Source organism: Rhinoderma darwinii, chromosome 1, assembly GCF_050947455.1.
Source record: "Rhinoderma darwinii isolate aRhiDar2 chromosome 1, aRhiDar2.hap1, whole genome shotgun sequence".
NCBI lineage: Eukaryota > Metazoa > Chordata > Amphibia > Anura > Rhinodermatidae > Rhinoderma > Rhinoderma darwinii.
The window spans coordinates 183,249,803-183,267,771 of record NC_134687.1 but is presented as its reverse complement, the minus strand read 5'-3'; the positions used below and the strand labels follow the sequence as shown (position 1 = coordinate 183,267,771).

General features: G+C 39.8%; 1 protein-coding gene across 2 annotated transcripts in view; it reads right to left on the bottom strand.

Moving 5' to 3' along the window:
- Positions 1-17,969, bottom strand: part of TSPAN5 (tetraspanin 5) — a 207,261-nt gene that overhangs the window by 56,893 nt on the left and 132,399 nt on the right. For both annotated transcript variants that reach the window (XM_075860645.1, XM_075860646.1), the window contains exon 2: positions 15,034-15,084. In XM_075860645.1, coding sequence (XP_075716760.1) covers positions 15,034-15,084 — 51 coding nt within the window. The remainder of the gene's footprint in view (positions 1-15,033; positions 15,085-17,969) is intronic.

Sequence of the window (17,969 nt, the reverse complement as noted above, 5' to 3'; positions counted from 1 at the left end):
GAACCCGCCCCCACACAGAAAGCATGGAGAGTAAGGGCTTGTCCACGCGTAACTGATTTGCTGCGTATTTTCCATCCGGAATTTTAGACGGAAAATAGGCAGCGGAATACAGTAACAGCGAAGTGGATGAGCTTTAACAAATGTCATCCACACGCTGCGGAAAAATGCAGTCCAGAAATTCACCGCGGTGCGTAATTTTAGTACCGCAGAATGTAAATTACTGCTGCGGTAAGTGGACTGATTTCCTGTATTTTTCTGATGTACTGCGTAATTTGCTGTGGAAACGTTGCAGAATTTCTTACAGGGGGTGGAAATGACATCACACAGCCCTTGAAAAAAAAAAGGAACAAAAAAACACAGCAAATATCTGCACTATTTTCTGCAGTAAAAAAAGGCATGACATGGTGCAGATTTTCTGCAGCGGATTGTCTGCTAGTTAATGCGTAAATGCTGCGGAAATTTTCTGCAGCAAATCCGTTACGTGTGGACAAGTCCTTGATCTACCTTACAGACACCAGTAAAATATGCAAGTTATACACTACATCTAATACACATCTATAACTGCCCAGAGAAGGCTTATGTTTGTTTGTTTTTGTTTTTTTACTAGGTACAGTACACTTTTACCCCTTCCCGCACCTTGGCGTAAAAGCACGTCCAGGTAAGCAGTAAGTTTGCGCACCTAGGCGTGCAGATACCTCCGCGCTTTAACAGTTAAACGCTGTGCAACGATACACCGCAACGGCAGTTAACTGTGCAGGGTGTCTGCCCTGCTCTCCGTGTTGCCGATTAGCGGCCCATCGCCGCTGATTTCGGCAATTAACCTCTTCGACGCGGTGGTCGATTGCGATCGCCGCATTTAAGAGGTTTAAAGTAGATCGGCAGCCCCAACATGCATTTGCCGGGGCTGGCGATCCTTGTCACGGCAACCGGAGGCAAGTCAGAGGCTTCTAGGCTTCCTGTCAGAGTGACTGTCATGTAACAATGACAGTTAGAACACATTACACCATGTAGGTAGTGTAATGTGTTCTAGAGCTGCAAGTCCAAATGTCCCCTAGTGGGACAAGTAAAAAAATGTAAAAAAAAAAAAAAAAAGATAATAAAAATGTTTTCAAAAAGTGTAAAAATAACTTACAAGTTACATAAACAAAAAATGCTTTTTTTCCTATAAGTCTTTTATTATAGGAAAAAAATGAAAACGTTAAAAAAAGTACACATATTTGGTATCACCGCGTTCGTAACGATCCCAACTATAAAACTATAATATTAAAAAAAAATAACAAAACAATGCTAGAATCACTATTTTTTGGTCACCACCCCTCCCAAAATATACAATAGAAAGTGATCAAAAATTCGCATGTACCCCAAAATAGTACCAATACAAACTACAACCCGTCCCGCAAAAAAAAAGCCCTTACACAGCTTTTTTGACTGAAAAATAAAAAAGTTATGGCTCTCAGAATATGGTGACACAAAAAACTATTTATTTTATAAATAAGTGATTTTATTGCACAAACGCTGCAAAACAAAAACAAAAAAACGATTTACACCGTATTCCAAATTATTATGCAAATGTTATTTTTCACTGATTTTCCTAAATAGTCGATGCAAATGACAGTCAGTATAATCTTCAAGCCATCAACCGTTGGCGTATAATGCAAACTTTATTGAACAAATCTCCTAATGATAACAGATTTTTTTTAGAAGTAAAAAACTCAAAATTCACCGTTTCAAATTATTATGCACAACAGAGATCAAAACATTTTAAAGGTTGTAAAGAGAACTAAAATGGTAATTTGTTGAATTTGAAGCATCAGGAGGTCATATTTACAGAAATCAAAAGCTCTTTCAATAAAAAAAAACGTAACAGGCCAAGTTACATGTTAACATAGGACCCCTTCTTTGATATCACCTTCGCAATTCTTGCATCCATTGAATTTGTGAGTATTTGGATAGTTTCTGCTTGAATATCTTTGCAGGATGTCAGAATAGCCTCCCAGAGCTTCTGTTTTGATGTGAACTGTCTCCCACCCTCATAGATATTTTGCTTGAGGATGCTCCAAAGGTTCTCAATAGGGTTGAGGTCAGGGGAACATGGGGGCCACACCATGAGTTTCTCTCCTTTTATGCCCATAGCAGCCAATGACACAGAGGTATTCTTTGCAGCATGAGATGGTGCATTGTCATGCATGAAGATAATTTTGCTACGGAAGGCACGGTTCTTCTTTTTGTATCACGGAAGAAAGTGGTCAGTCATAAACTCGACGTACTTTGCAGAGGTCATTTTCACACTGTCAGGGACCCAAAAGGGGCCTACCAGCTCTCTCCCTCTCTCTCTACCTGTTTGCTACTTTGCAATGGCATTTTAGCAGCGGCTCTCCTAATCCTATTAATTTGTCTGGCAGAAACCTTCCTCATTATGCCTTTATCTGAACGAACCAGTCTGTGCTCTGAAAAGATTTGTGGCTGATTCACAGTACGATGATTACGCTTACGTTTTCTTGAAATATCCAATGTTTTCATACCTTGTCCAAGGTATTGCACTATTTCACGCTTTTCGGCAGCAGAGAGATCCTTTTTCTTTCCCATATTGCTTGAAAGCTGTGGCCTGCTTAATAATGTGGAACGTCCTTCTTAAGTAGTTTTCCTTTGATAGGGCACACCTGGCAAACTAATTATCACAGGTGTCTGAGATTGATTACAATGATCCAACGAGCCCTAAGACACAATACCATCCACGAGTTTAATTGAAAAACTAATAATTAAATGTTTATGACACTTAAATCCAATGTGCATAATAATTTGGAACACGGTGTACATATGATATCGCCGTAATCATATCGACACGCAGAAAAGATTAAAATGGTCATTTATAGCCCAGGGTGAACGCCATAATAAAAAAAAAGAATAAAAAACATTGTCAGAATTTATGGTTTTTGGTCACCTTGCTTGCCAAAAAATGGAATAAAAAGTGATCAAAAAAATTGCATGTACCCCAAAATGGTACAACAGGAACAGATTGTCCCGCAACAAATAAGCCCTCACACAGCTCTGGTGAAGAAAAAAATAAAGAAGTTCTGGCTCTCAGAATATGGCATTGCAAAATGTGCAGTGTTCCAAAAGCGGATAAGATTGGGCACCATTTATCAGTGCGACACTGGCCACATATCTGCAGATTTATTTTTTTTACCCCATTATTATACCCTCTTATTATGCCCTAATGTACCCCGCACAGCTTACATATGCCCCAACATTATAAACTGAAATACCAGCAAAACGCCAAACAGAACTACTACCAAGCTAAATCTGCGCTCCAAAAGCCAAATGGTGCTCCCTCCCTTCTGAGTCCTGCAGTGTGCCCAAACTGCAGTTTACGTCCACCGATATGGCATCGCGATACCCGGGAGAACCCGGTTAATATTTTATGAGGTATTTGTCTTCAGTGGCACAAACTGCGCATAACATAGTGCACTAAAATGGCATAACAGTGGAAAATTGTAATTTTCACTCTGCACCATCCGCTGCACATTAACCCCTTCGCGCACCACGACTTAATAGCATGTTGTGGTGTGGGGGGGGGGTGATGTATGGAGCGGGTTCACGCGCTGAGCCCGGGTCATACGCTGCGGGTGTCAGCTGTGTATTACAGCTGACACCCAGGACTAACGGACAGGAACAGCGATCACGCTGTTACAGGAGCCTGTAAAAATGACAATATACTGCAATACATTAGTACTGCAGTGTATTGTACCAGCTATCTACTGATTGCTGGTTCAACTCCCTTAGGGGGACTAAGAAAATGTGTAAAAACAAAAGTAAATAGTTAATATTAGTGAAAAAAATATATTTAGAGAAAAAATGTGAAAAGGGTTTTTTTGGACTTTAAATATAAAGTAATGTATAAAAATTTAAAAAATACACAAAATTGGTATCGCTGTGTCTGTAAAAGACCAAACTATTACAATATACCATTATTTAACTCGCACGGTGAACACCGTGAAAAATAAAGAATTTAAAACGACAAAATCGCTGTTTTTTGGTCACCTTGGCTCTACCAAAACATTTTATAAAAAGTGTCCAAAAAGTTGCATGTACCAAAAAATGGGGCCAATAAAAACTACAGCTCGTCCCACAAAAAACTGAGCCCTCACACCACTCTATTGACGGAAAAACAAAAAAGTTACGGCTCTTGGAAAGCAAGGAGGGAAAAACGAAAAAGAAAAAGCAAAAAATGGTTTAGTCCGGAACGGGTTAATTAGTTTCTAATGAAAAAACATTTATGACCACATGTGGGGTATTGCCGTACTCGGGAGAAATTGCGTTTCAAATGTTGGGTGGCTTTTTCCTCCTTTTAGCCTTTGTGAAATTGAAAAAATTTAACATTTTTGTGGAAATAATGTGGATATTCATTTTCACGGCCTAATTCTAATAAATTCTGCAAAAGACGTGTGGGGTCTAAATGCTCACTATACCCCTAGATAGATTCCTTAAGTGGTGTATTTTCCCAAATGGGGTCACTTGTGTGGTTTCCACGGCTTTGCAAATGCGACATGGCACCCGAAAACCATTTCAGCTAAATTTGAGCTCCAAAAGCCAAATAGCGCTCCTTCCCTTCTAAGCCCTGCTGTGGGTCCAAACAGCAGTTTATTACTACATATGGCATATTTCCGTAATCGGGAGAAATTGTTTTACAAATGTTGGAATGATTTTTCTGCTTTATTCCTTGTAAAAATTAAAAATGTCTACGTTTTTCCAGAAAAAAAAGCAGATTTTTACCTTTACAGACTAATTCCAATGAATTCAGCAAAACAACTGTGGGGCCAAAATGCTAACTTTACCCCTAGAAAAATTCCTTGAGGGTTGTAGTTTCCAAAATGGGGTCACTTTTTGGGGGTTTCCACTGTTTTGGTCCCTCCAGTGCATTGCAAACGCGACACGGAACAGAAAACAATTCCAGCAAAATCAGAAATCCAAAATCAAAATGGTGCTCCTTCCGTTCTGAGCCCTGCTGTGGGTCCAAACGGCCGTTTATTACCACATATGGGGTATTGCTATAATTGGGAGAAATTGCTTTACATATGTTGGGGTGTTTTTTCTCCTTTATTACTTGTAAAAAATAAAACTTTCTATGTTTTTTCAGAAAAAAAAAGTAGATTTTCATCTTGACATACTAATTCAAATAAATTTAGCATAAAAACTGTGTGTTCAAAATGCTAACTATACCCCTAGATAAATTCCTTGAGGGGGTGTAGTTTCCTGTCTTTACAGTTTTGCCCCCCTCCCAAGACCTCTTCAAACCGGACATGGTGCCTAAAATATATTATTTAAAAAAAAGGAGGCCCCAAAATGCACTAGGTGGTCCTTTGCTTCTGAGGCCGGTGTTTCAGTCCATCAGCACACTAGAGCCACATGTGGGATATTTCTAAAAACTGCAGAATCTGGGCAATAAATATTGAGTTGCATTTCTCAGGTAAAACATTCTGTGGTACAGAAAAAAATGTATTACAAATTTATTTAGGCCAAAAAAACATGAAATTTATACATTTCACCTCTACTTTGCTTTAATTCCTGTGAAACGCCTGAAGGGTTAAAAGATTTCTGAACGCTGTTTTGAATACTTTGAGGGGTGCAGTTTTCAAAATTGGATGATTTATGGGGATTTTCTAATATATAAGGCCCTCAAAGCCACTTCACAACTGAACTGGTGCCTGAAAAAATAGCCTTTTGACATTTTCTTGAAAATATGAGAAATTGCTGCAAAAGTTCTAAGCCTTGTAACGTCCTAGAAAAATAATAGAATGTTCAAAAAACGATGCAAACAAAGTACACATATGCGAAATGTAAACTAGTAACTATTTTGTGCGGTATTACTATCTGTTTTACAAGCAGATACATTTAAATTTAGAAAAATGCAAATTTTTGAAAATTTTCTCCAAATCTTTTCACTAACATAAAGTACAATATGTCACGAGAAAACTATCTCAGAATCACTTGGATAGGTAAAAGCATTCCGAAGTTATTGCCACATAAAGTGACACGTCAGATTTGAAAAATCGGCTTCGTCCTAAAGGCCAAAACCGGATCGGTCCTGAATGGGTTAAATGCAAAAAAAAAACCTGAATAACACCGTATACTTATGATGTACAATAGTATTGATTCAAAATAGCTTGAAGTTGATGGGAGATTTTTGGACATGCTGCAAATGCATTTTATTCTAGGCCATCGCTTCCGGCTGCTCCCTGTGCTAAATATGATTCATTGCATAGACACAACCTTGTGCCAGGCAGACAGTATGCATTTCATGAAGGCCTTTCATTTTAATCTACTCCATCTTCTTCGGTTTCTACTAAATACAAAACACAGGTTTTCCTTCTCTTTATATTACTAGTATACACTTTATAAATAAGTAAATAGTAAAAAAATTGAAAGTCGAAACTTTCCTGCAATGTTGGTACATAGGAAAGTGGTGCTTAACTGATGGAGAGGCTTGTAAAAATCTGTCAAAAATGCCAATATATTCATATTATTTTATGTTGTTTCATGCACATGGTTAGAATTTTTCTTTAGCTGTTTAACCAAGATAATAATTTCCAATTTCAACCTAATGTACCGGAAAAAATTATAGTTAATTTATTAGTAATATATCTTTCACTATGATAAGCAGACCCCTTTCTGAATTTTAAATGGTCGAAAAAAAAATGAAAAATTCTCTCAAAAGATCCAGATCTCATAAGATTGTATTTACTTGTGTAATTTCTGTTGCATTTTTCCTACTTTTTTTAAAAAATATTTTCATTTATTTTTTTTAGTTGAGAATGGGACAAAACCCACATCAAAAATGGCACGTGCGAATACATCTTAATACTTCAAGATAAATATAGTCAATCTAGGGATAACAGTCTACAAATTAAAAGATTGACAGTAAAAGGAAATGTACCATGTATTTAATTATTGTTTCATTAAGTACATTTAAGTATATAGACGTTAAATAAGGTGTTTATTTTTTTAAATGTTGCAAACGATTTCATTTTTTAACAACTTGCCATATTCGAGACACACACTGCCTTCCTGAATTATCTGTATACAGTGTAAGTGTATGGGAGTGCGTGAGTTAATGAGTAGCAGGGGATCTACATATACAGTAGAGTCATGGTGTGTGTAGTGTTGCTATCCTGCCTTTTTTAGGCCTCCAGCAGAACAATAGAGCTGGCACCTTTCTTCTTATTACCCAGTCTTAGTCTATACAGCAAAGCTGGAAAGTGAGCTACAGAAAACAGACTGGACACTAGATGTGCCATCTAGTGTCCATTGTGGAAATAGGCGTATTTCAGGATTTTTGTTTCCTTTTTCTTATAATAAAAACCTGATAAAAATATTATGTCATTTTCTGAGGACACATTCCTTTTGAAAGATAAGACAATATAACAAAAAGTAGGTAGGGAGTTTTCCTTGGTCCATAACATAGGGTGCATTCCCATTCCAAATTAAACCAGAAAGAAGACCTGACGTCGCAAATAAAAGTGTGAATTGTAACTTAAAATGAACGTGATGACTGGGACATTTTAAACATAATAAAACTTGTATATTTTATTTTCGGTCTCTTATTTCCCCCCCTGCATTTTAATAGGTTATGTTTTTGTACAACTAAAAATAGTGAGGTCCAGCAAACATTAAGCGAACTTCACCGTACTATGGAAAAGTAAACCATAAACCAGTTTTCTACAGTTACTGTTCATTGATTACATAGACTAACACTTCATCAACAAGGCACTGACAAGTGTTAGCGGAAATGAGTCATTACATTGGCAACTACCATGGGGCCATGTGCCATCTGCTCCCTTTGGCCAAATCCATTAGTGCCTGTGGCTTATAGATAAAAGCTGTTCTTTGCTGTCATTTACAAATGTCAGTGAGGCAGAAACGTGGTATAAAAAAAATGTAAGTAAAAAAAAAAAGGTCTACTCAGCCGACATTGAAGCAGAGTTTAGAGTATTCCAGTGGTTCTCAAACTTTTTATAGCCCTGCTATATCTTCCAACTAACACTTATTTGTAAATGAATAATATCAATATACAATCTTTGTCAAATAAAAACCACAAAAACAAAATAAAAGAAACAGAATAATGTACCGGCATTTCACACGTCTTTATAAACAGTTTGCTGAAGATGCACAATCACGGTCGCAATTAGTGCGACTACGACCGGACACCCCCGCTCCCAATCTGACATAAAATCAAAAAGAAGTATGCTCATCGCTCTGCTTCACCCCCTCGGATGCCCTCAGGCTCTCTGTGCAGAGGCGATATCTCATACCAGGTACTGACACTGGACAGCGTCAGGGCCTCATTGGCGACACGGCACTCAATATACTGAGTGCTGCGTCACATACCACCTCCTGACGCTGCCCGACATCAGTACCTTGTATGAGTCACGGCCTGCATCAAGAACCTGAGGGGATCCAAAGGGGGGGGGGGGGGGTTAGTGGAGCGAAGAGGTAATTTTTTTTTTTTTTAAACTTACTTTATTGTCTGAAGGTGGGTGGTAGTCTGACCGAGGGGTGAAGCAAGGTATGGGGACTGGCACAGGCCTCTACCTTGCTTTGCTCCATCGAGTGAAATTTTTATGGTGAAAATTTATAGTAAATCTGTAGTGTCCATCCCCTTTTGTTAAGCCCTGTCCCTATTTCCAAAAAGGGGTTAGGGCGGCGTAAAATGCCCAAAAGTCAAAATTTTCACTGCAAATTGCTACTTTTGTGCCTTTTGAAACTTTTGGTTAATAAATTACCTGTGTGCATCGTATGACCGTTTCTTTTTTACTAAACTAGCAGCATATATGATTTGATGTGTTTTCCGAATATATTTCATATACAAAGTAAAAAATCATCATCCTCTTGTTTCCCATCACGCATATAATTTAGTAATCCAGTATGAGGTGATACGCTGCTCTATTGGGAAATTGCTCTTTTTGGTCTTCATCTTCATGGTCTTGGTATTAGATGTGTAAGAACACCAACGGCATCTGGAAACACTGTATAAGAAACAACTATTCTTGTTCTTCAACTATCTCTGGCATTTGTGCAGTCCAACCTACATAATGAATCTTGCAACTGCAGTCAGTGAAGTATGTTATGGAATTTGGGCGGCAGTTCTGGCCCATATGAGTAAAGATTTTTGGAATATGTTGGAGGTAAACGGTGTTATACCATCTGTTATACTAAATCAACATAGCAATCTCAGTTTTGCATTACTGAAATTCTCTCATGTAGGAAAGCATGTTGCTCGGTTAGGTCCTTGTGGCTATTTTTCGAGATTTTAGTATGGTGGAAGCAAAAAAGAAATAGGATGTCTAAAGTTAATCTTGCCCGACCCTGGGTTTCGACCTTCCGGCTTCTTCTGGAAGAAGCCGGAAGGTCGAAACCCAGGGTCGGGCTGGATTTGTTTGGCGTGCCACACTTTTACAAATTTTATTATATGTTTTAAATATCCTAATCCTTGTGAGTATGGAAATAAAATTTGCACTTTGATAAACCTCCAAACAGTGCTGCACTATATTTTTATTTTTCATCTAGAAATATAGAATCCGTAACCTGTTGGATCTATGTGTAGTGATAACCAACCTTGGAAAATCTGGATTATCCTCCATAGAACCACAGGTCTCAGGAGAAGTTGTCCACCCTTTATTTATTTCCTATTTGTGTATGTGCTGGGAAAAGGGATATCTGCTAAGGATGTTTCACTAGGTTGCTATTTTTAAATTGTTCGAGTGGTATAATCCTTTTTCTGTTTCGTATTTACATTTAAGTGTTGTGGACTTGACACTTTTTTTTTATACCTTCTCCGCTTTCGGATTGCTGTAGTGTGCAACAGGAGCATTTTAGACATTTCTAAAATGAATCTTGGTTTTAACCAGGCAGGAGTTTATTTGCCCAAGTGCTTCTCTAAATTTGATTTCTGGTTTTGTCGTCCGGATTTATTTCATAATAAAGTTACATGAAAATGTCTTTTTTTCTGGAGAAATATTTTGTGGGACTTTGAGAGACTTTCATTCTGTTGAAGGCCACATGCACCGGTTTACAGAATCCCTGTTATCGGTGGTGTTCTCTCTAATAGTTTTGAATTGTCCTTATGGGATATTGCTTTTGCCCTTTTGAACTTAGGTAGCTATTTGTGTTGTCAATCAACCTAAAAAAAAGTTTTCTAAATGTTTTTTCTCAATTGTGTGGAAACTGGAGTATAAAGAAGTCATTGATAGAGGCAGATATGTTGATGGCGAACCTTAGACCATTAATAAATCCTGTTCAAGGTATCCAAGCAGAGTTTACATTTCTCTAGTGTAACTGTATTATAGTTTTTGAGAAAATAGGGCCTGCCAGAATCAAAATAGACCAAGAACAGATTTGCGTAACTAGATCAAAGATTAGCCAGTCTTCGAATTGTATGGAAAAATTTTACCAAAATTGATAGATATTGCGAGTTAAGATAAATTACATCACACTCAAAAGAAATGTGAATGGATTAGTCAGCATGTGTGGGTCAGAAGGATCCTATTGCTCGTTGTGATCGTTAGTTGAATATAGAGCAGAGATGTCCAGGGAGAAGAATAGAAATGTGTCCCTTTAAGTGAAATATTCCAGGTCCTTGATAAGTTCTGCAGACGCAAACTAATATAGTAAGAAAAGTTCCATATTAGGGAAAGAATGGCGAAAATGACCAGGGGGGTTTGAGAGATGATAAAAGAAAGGAAGACATAGTTGTTGAATCAGAATTAGGGTATGTTCACACGCACTGTTTTCAGAAGTAAATCAGTTGTTTTACGTCCCGAATTACGCCTTAAAAAAACGGCTCCAGTACGCCTACAAACATCTGCTCATTGCTTTCAATGGGTTTTACGGTGTTCTGTTTCCACGAGGTGAAATTTTACGCATCGCTGTCAAAATACGGCGCGTAAAAAGACGCCCGTGAAAAAGAAGTGCATGTCACTTCTTGGGATGTTTTTGGAGCCATCATTCATTGACTCCATTGAAAAACAGCTCCAATAACGTCCGTAAAATACTCTGCGAAAAACGCGATGTGCTACAAAAATGTCAGGAAATCAGGAGCTATTTTCGCCTGAAAAGAGCTCCGTATTTTCAGACGTATTTTGCTAAGCTGTGTGAACATACCCTTAATGTTGCCCTGTTTCCTCCTCTTTATATTAGGATGCGGGGTTGCTGCTGAGAACTCAATAGCATTCTTTATCCAGAACATATTTAATATCTCATTTATATAATTAGCATAATTTTGGATTATTGCCCCCTGATCTGCAGTACTTCCCCACATGACTGTATAATATTTAGGGATTTTAAGGGTTTCGGTCTTCTTTACGATTCCTTTTTGGATTTATGCAATGGATTTAACTGAACTAAGATTAGAAGATGCTAGGAAATAGAAGATTACAATGACCTGTGTGGTTGACTAAAAAAAGAACTGAATGAGCACTTTCAAAGGCTCATTGCAGGCAATACTCAAAACCTCCTGAGCCCACTCCATACGTATCCCGGTAACTTCTGTCGTATTTATACGGCGGATGTTGGGAAGGGTTTAAATGCAATACTAGCAGCATGAATTCATGTGCAGTTAGCTCACCCTTGTAGCAGGTGTTGACAGACTTATCATTTAAGACTAAGGCCTTATTCACACGAACATGTTATACGTCCGTGTGACGGCCGTCAAAACAACACGGACCTATGTAATTCAATGTGGCCGTTCACATGGCCGTTGTTTCAACAGACCATGTGAAGGTTCCTATTTTTTCACGCTTCACGCATCCCTCCATAGACTCTAGTATATTGGGGATGCGTGATATCGCACCCCGCAGCGCAGAGAACGGATGCACCTCAGACGTGAAAAACGCCAGTTTTTCATGTCCAAGATGCGCAACTCATCTGAATCTGGCCTAAAACTGTGTGAAGGGAAGCAGGGGGATTTGGAGCTCTGTAGAAAAACACATCTCTGACCCCTATAAAAATATATTCTGAAATTAAAATATTATAGTACCTTGGAAAGAGAGAGAGAGGTTGGGCCATTTTGAATTCTGCTGCGGGGCCTTACCATTTCTGTATGCGGCACTGGTTCATGATTTGGTGCCTAGCAGCACTCCGGGTAGACCACAAAGGAGCATGCCAAGTGCCAGCTCTTCTTTTGTATTAGCTAAAACGTAATGAGATATGGCACACTCAAAAACGGCACTGTCAGAGGAATTGCCGTGTCAGGCTGCTAGTAAAAAAAAAGCTGCTGGAAATTTTTAGAACGGGCCGGTGGGAGGAGGTAAATCTGTAATTAAACTGTGTTTAAAGATCTTTAGTACTACACCTTCAGATGTGTGTTTTACTAGTACAGGGTGATTCAAGGCCGTTGATGTAAAATTATAGTCTCGGTATTCATAACCGAGAAAAAAAATAACACAAATTTCTTAACATGAAAAGACACACTATCTATCCAGGTTTTAACTATACACTACAAATGTTCAAAGTGATTTCCATTAGTGACACAGCAGATGTCTAGACGGTGGTCCAGTTCTGTCCAGGCGCGTGCCAGCATATCTGAGGATATGGACTCCACTGTTTCAGTGATGCGTTGTCTCGGGTCGTTCAGATTCTGTGGCGGGGGGCAGATACACTGACTCTTTGATGTAGCCCCACATAAAGAAGTCGCAGGGTGTTAGATCTGGCGATCGTGGAGGCCAGCGCAACATTGGTCAATCGTTAGAGTAGAGTTTCATTCAGTTATCGGCAAACATCCAAAAGGAAATGTGGAGGTGCACCATGCTGCTGATAGAGGAAGATCTGCCAAACCTAGACTATCTGTGGCATAGGTCATTCCTTTAACATGTACAGGTACTGTAGGAGTGGCCAGTGACAATATCCTCGGCAAAAAAGAAGGGACCGTAGACTTTGTGCCTTCTCATTGCACAGAACACGTTTACTTTGGGTGAGTCCCTCATGTGCTCAATAAGGGTGCATTGTTTTTCTGAGCCCCAAATTCTAACGATGTGGCGATTGACCTTCCCACTGAGGTGAAAGGTAGCCTCATCACTGAACACCAACCTGTCAGCGAATTGGTCCTCTTCCAATTGGCCCTGCAAGTTAATGCAAAAGTCACAGCGTTTCGGTTTTTCGTCTGATTTTAGTTCCTGAAGATGATGTAATCTGTATGGCTTACAACCCAGACGTTCTCGAAAGAAACACCATACCGTGGTTTGTAGCACCTGTAGTCTCAAACTAGTTAGCCTGGTCAACTTTCTAGGACTACGCTCGTACGCGGCTCGAATCCTCTTCACTGTCTCTTCCGAAGTCTTTGGGCGGCCCGGACTTTTCCCATACCATAAACACCCAGTGGTTTTGAATTGCTTCACCCAATGCAAAACCCAGTTTCTATGCGGAGCACATTTACCAAATTTATTTGAAAAAAAAAAGTTTTGCTGTACTGTCACAACAGACCCCATTCTTGCAAATTCCAACATGCAAAAAGATTTTTCTTGCTTTGATGTCGCCATCTTATGTCACACTATTGAAGCACATTTAAAGTTTGGTTCTTGAAAATGAAAGCTGTGCTGTGATTGGTTGCTATGGTCAACTTAGCCAGTTTTGCTTTGATTTTCAGTCACTGGTCATTTACCACTGATGTTACTTTAACTACAGGCCTTTACTTTTGCACCATTTTGAATCATCCTGTATTACCTAATGTGTCTCTGTGTTAAGGCACCCTGTAAACAAACTTTCAACTTGTGGCAGCAAACACACTTTAGCATGAAAATCTGTTGTACGTGTACACAATAGATGGAACTTATCATTAGGCAACTAAAAAAAAAAATTAAAACAATTTGATGCTTAGAAAAGAAAACCACATTTGCATAGCAAGACCACATGAACTTATTTCCAAATATATTTCTAAATCCGTTTATACCCTGAACGCATTACAAGGGTTCAGGGTATAAATGGCAAGCATATTTTTTTGTCTTAAAATGTTTAAACTTATAATTTATCAACATTAAATCTTATCTGCCATTTTACTGCCCATTTTTATACATGAGTTTTCAGAGATTAAGGGTAACTAAATGTTTGACAAACTTCTGACATGTCATAGTGACGTCAGAAGTTTTGATTGGTGGAGGTCCGATAACTGAGACCCCCACCAATCTCTAAAATGAAGAGGCAGAAGCGCTCGTGTGAGGGCTCAGGCGCTTCGTGTCTGTTTGGCTTTTTCCAGAAATCAATGTATCAGAGTATGGGCTCAATAGAAAGTCTATGAGCTCGTACTCCGATACATCGGCTTTCCAGAAAAAGCCGAACAAAAACGAAGCGGCTGAGCGCGCACACGAGCACTTCTGCCGATTCGTTTTATCGATTGGTGGAGGTCTCAGTGCTCAGACCCAGGGTCGACATCAGGGCAGTACAGGTGGTACTGCAGTCAGGGGCCCGGCCACAATGCTGAAACAAAGGGGCCTGCCCGCTTCTTATTAACTTAAAGCATTTCTATCACAAGCACTCTGCCTGTGGACTGTGGTCCAGGGAAAGCTCCTGACGACTCTGTCCTGTTATCAGAGTTTCCCCAGGGACATTCCCCAGGCGACCTATCCCATTGTATGCCAAATGTTTTGGCTGAATTCAATAAAATCCAGGGTATCAAATGGTCACTGACTGCTCCATGGTTTCGTTCACTGTAACTTGACATCAGTAAATAAATCAGTTACTGCGTATAGCATACAAACGTGAGCGCCACACTTCTCCGTTGCCCACCATCGGTAATGGAGGGGGGCCCAATCTCTTTGGCTGTATGGGGCGCAGTAATTCCTGCTCGGACCCTCACCAATCAAAACTTCTGACATGTCACGATGACATGTCAGAAGTTTGTCAAACATTTAGTTACCCTTTACAGAAGTTGATTTATGTTTTTGTGAAATTTGGAAAAGACACAATGAAGAGCATTGAATGCAAAATGATCAAACGATAATATGCAGAGTTCTGCTTTAATATACAATAGGTACAGGAAAAACATACCTTTTCACTCCATGCCCATAGACCAACTCCAAGAAAGGCTATCCCCAAAAACTAAAATAGATAGAAAAAAATAGTTTGTTATTGCTATACGCTGAATATATAAAGATGTAGAAAAGCCAAATTTGTCATTTATTTATCTTGCGCACAATGTCAATTCAGTGAGTTGAGATAACACAGTAGTCTAGATCCTATATAATAGTATATCAAAGTTACAATTACTGTCACACCCCAGTCCTAGGTTATACAGATTTCAGTTTTGAGATCATTTTATGTTGTACAAGGTCACAGCCTCTTTACATATACTATATTGACAGGTGTCACACATTGTTGGTGTTGTGAGACAGATCAAGACATGATATTCCACATATTGCTGAAATGCTGGAAGCCAAAGTGACCAAAAAAAAAACAGTCATTCTGGCACTTGTTTTTAGTTTGTTTTTTTACGGCGGTCACTGCGTAGGATAAATAACATAATATTTTTATACTTCTGGCTGTTATGGACGTGGCAACACCAAATATGTATGGTTTATTTTTTTTTTTCAATAATAAAGGACTAGATAGGGGAAAAAGGGCGATTGTGTTTTATTTTATTACTTGAAACGTTTATTTTATTTTTTACAACCTTCTTTTTACACAGTTTTTTAGTCCCACTAGTGGATTTGAAGGTCCAACTGTTTGATTGCTGTTCTAATACATTTCACTACCTATGTAGTGAAATGTAATAGAACGGTCAGTCGTTCACTGACAGCAAGTCAATTAGGCTCCTCCTCAGGGCGGGGCCTAAGTGTCTTCAGTAATCGGCAGAGCAGGAGGCCATTGTTAGGCTTCCTGTTGCCATAGTAGCAGTCAGCAGTCCTGCGATCACATTGCAGGGCTGCTGATTTGCTACAAACCACTAAGATGCAGCCAACGCCTTCGAACGCTGCATCTAAGGGGTTAATTGCGGGAATCAGAGCTAGCTCCGGTTCCAGCCGTTACAGCAGGTGTCAGATGTAACATACAGCTTACACCCACCGCTGATGACAACTTGCCATCGGCTATGGAAGCCTTTAAGGCCCTGCCTCCGGGCGGGTTCTAGGAGGCTTTTGTAGCTGACAGACCAGAAGGCCAGTATTAGGCCTCCGGTTGCTATTATAGTCATCGACAGCCCAGCGATCGCAAAGTGGCATGCCGGTGGCTAAAAACTCCTCAGATGCTTAGATCTCTATTGAGCGCAGCATCTGTGGGGTTAAATCGGCCGGATCGTAGACTAGCTCTAGTCCTGGCCGTTACAGCAGGGTGTCAGCTGCAATGTACAGCTGGCACCCGGCGGTGATGGTGCGGTCCCAGCTCCTGAGCCCGCACTATCACCACGACGTAACTGTACTGCGCTTTGCGAGAACCCCTTCCCTATAGTGCCATGTATACAGGGTGGGCCATTTATATGGATACACCTAAATAAAATGGGAATGGTTGGTGATATTAACTTCCTGTTTGTGGCACATTAGTATATGGGAGGGGGGAAACTTTTCAAGCTGGGTGTTGAAGATGGCGGCCATTTTGAAGTCGGCCATTTTGTATCCAACTTTAGTTTTTTCAATGGGAAAAGGGTCATGTGACACATCAAACTTATCGAGAATTTCACAAGAAAAACAATGGTGTGCTTGGTTTTAACGTTACTTTATTCTTTCATGAGTTATTTGCAAGTTTCTGACCACTTATAAAATGTGTTCAAAGTGCTGCCATTGTGTTGGATTGTCAATGCAACCCTCTTCTCCCACTCTTCACACACTGATAGCAACACCGCAGATGAAATGCCTCCCGATCTGACCCCCTTAGACTTTTATCTTTGGGGTCAACTGAAGGCAATTGTCTATGCTGTGAAGATATGAGATGTGCAGCAACTGAAACTACGGATGCTGGAAGCCTGTGCTAGCATTAGAATCCTGTCATATGTATCCTAGGCTCCAGGGAATGAGTATTTTTTGCAATAGAAAGCTCTAGCTTTCCAATCTCGGCTTAAAGAGGCTCTGTCACCAGATTTTGCAACCCCTATCTGCTATTGCAGCAGATAGGCGCTGCAATGTAGATTACAGTAACGTTTTTATTTTTAAAAAACGAGCATTTTTGGCCAAGTTATGACCATTTTTGTAATTATGCAAATGAGGCTTGCAAAAGTCCAAGTGGGTGTGTTTAAAAGTAAAAGTCCAAGTGGGCGTGTATTATGTGCGTACATCGGGGCGTTTTTAATACTTTCACTAGCTGGGCGCTCTGAAGAGAAGTAACATCCTCTTCTCTTCAGAACGCCCAGCTTCTGACAGTGCAGATCTGTGACGTCACTCACAGGTCCTGCATCGTGACGGCCACATCGGCACCAGAGGCTACAGTTGATTCTGCAGCAGCATCAGCGTTTGCAGGTAAGTCGATCTTACCTGCAAACGCTGCAGGCGTTCTGAAGAGAAGAGGATGTTACTTCTCTTCAGAGCGCCCAGCTAGTGAAAGTATTAAAAACGCCCCGATGAACGCACATAATACACGCCCACTTGGACTTTTACTTTTAAACACACCCACTTGGACTTTTGCAAGCCTCATTTGCATAATTACAAAAATGGTCATAACTTGGCCAAAAATGCTCGTTTTTTAAAAATAAAAACGTTACTGTAATCTACATTGCAGCGCCTATCTGCTGCAATAGCAGATAGGGGTTGCACAATCTGGTGACAGAGCCTCTTTAAGCATGCTTGAGAAAGGCTCGTGTTGAGCTGAAACGTTGCACCCTGGAATAAAGGATCTTCACTTTGAAAATTTGGTAGTGCTGTCTCCATTCCTTTTCTGCCTTAACTGAGGGGCCACTTTGGACTGTGACCCAGGAGACGTGCACCCTTCCGAATAACTGTTCTGTGCTGCTGATCTACACCTATCTGTTTGTAGGACAAGGCTGCTGCTCAATTAGCTGC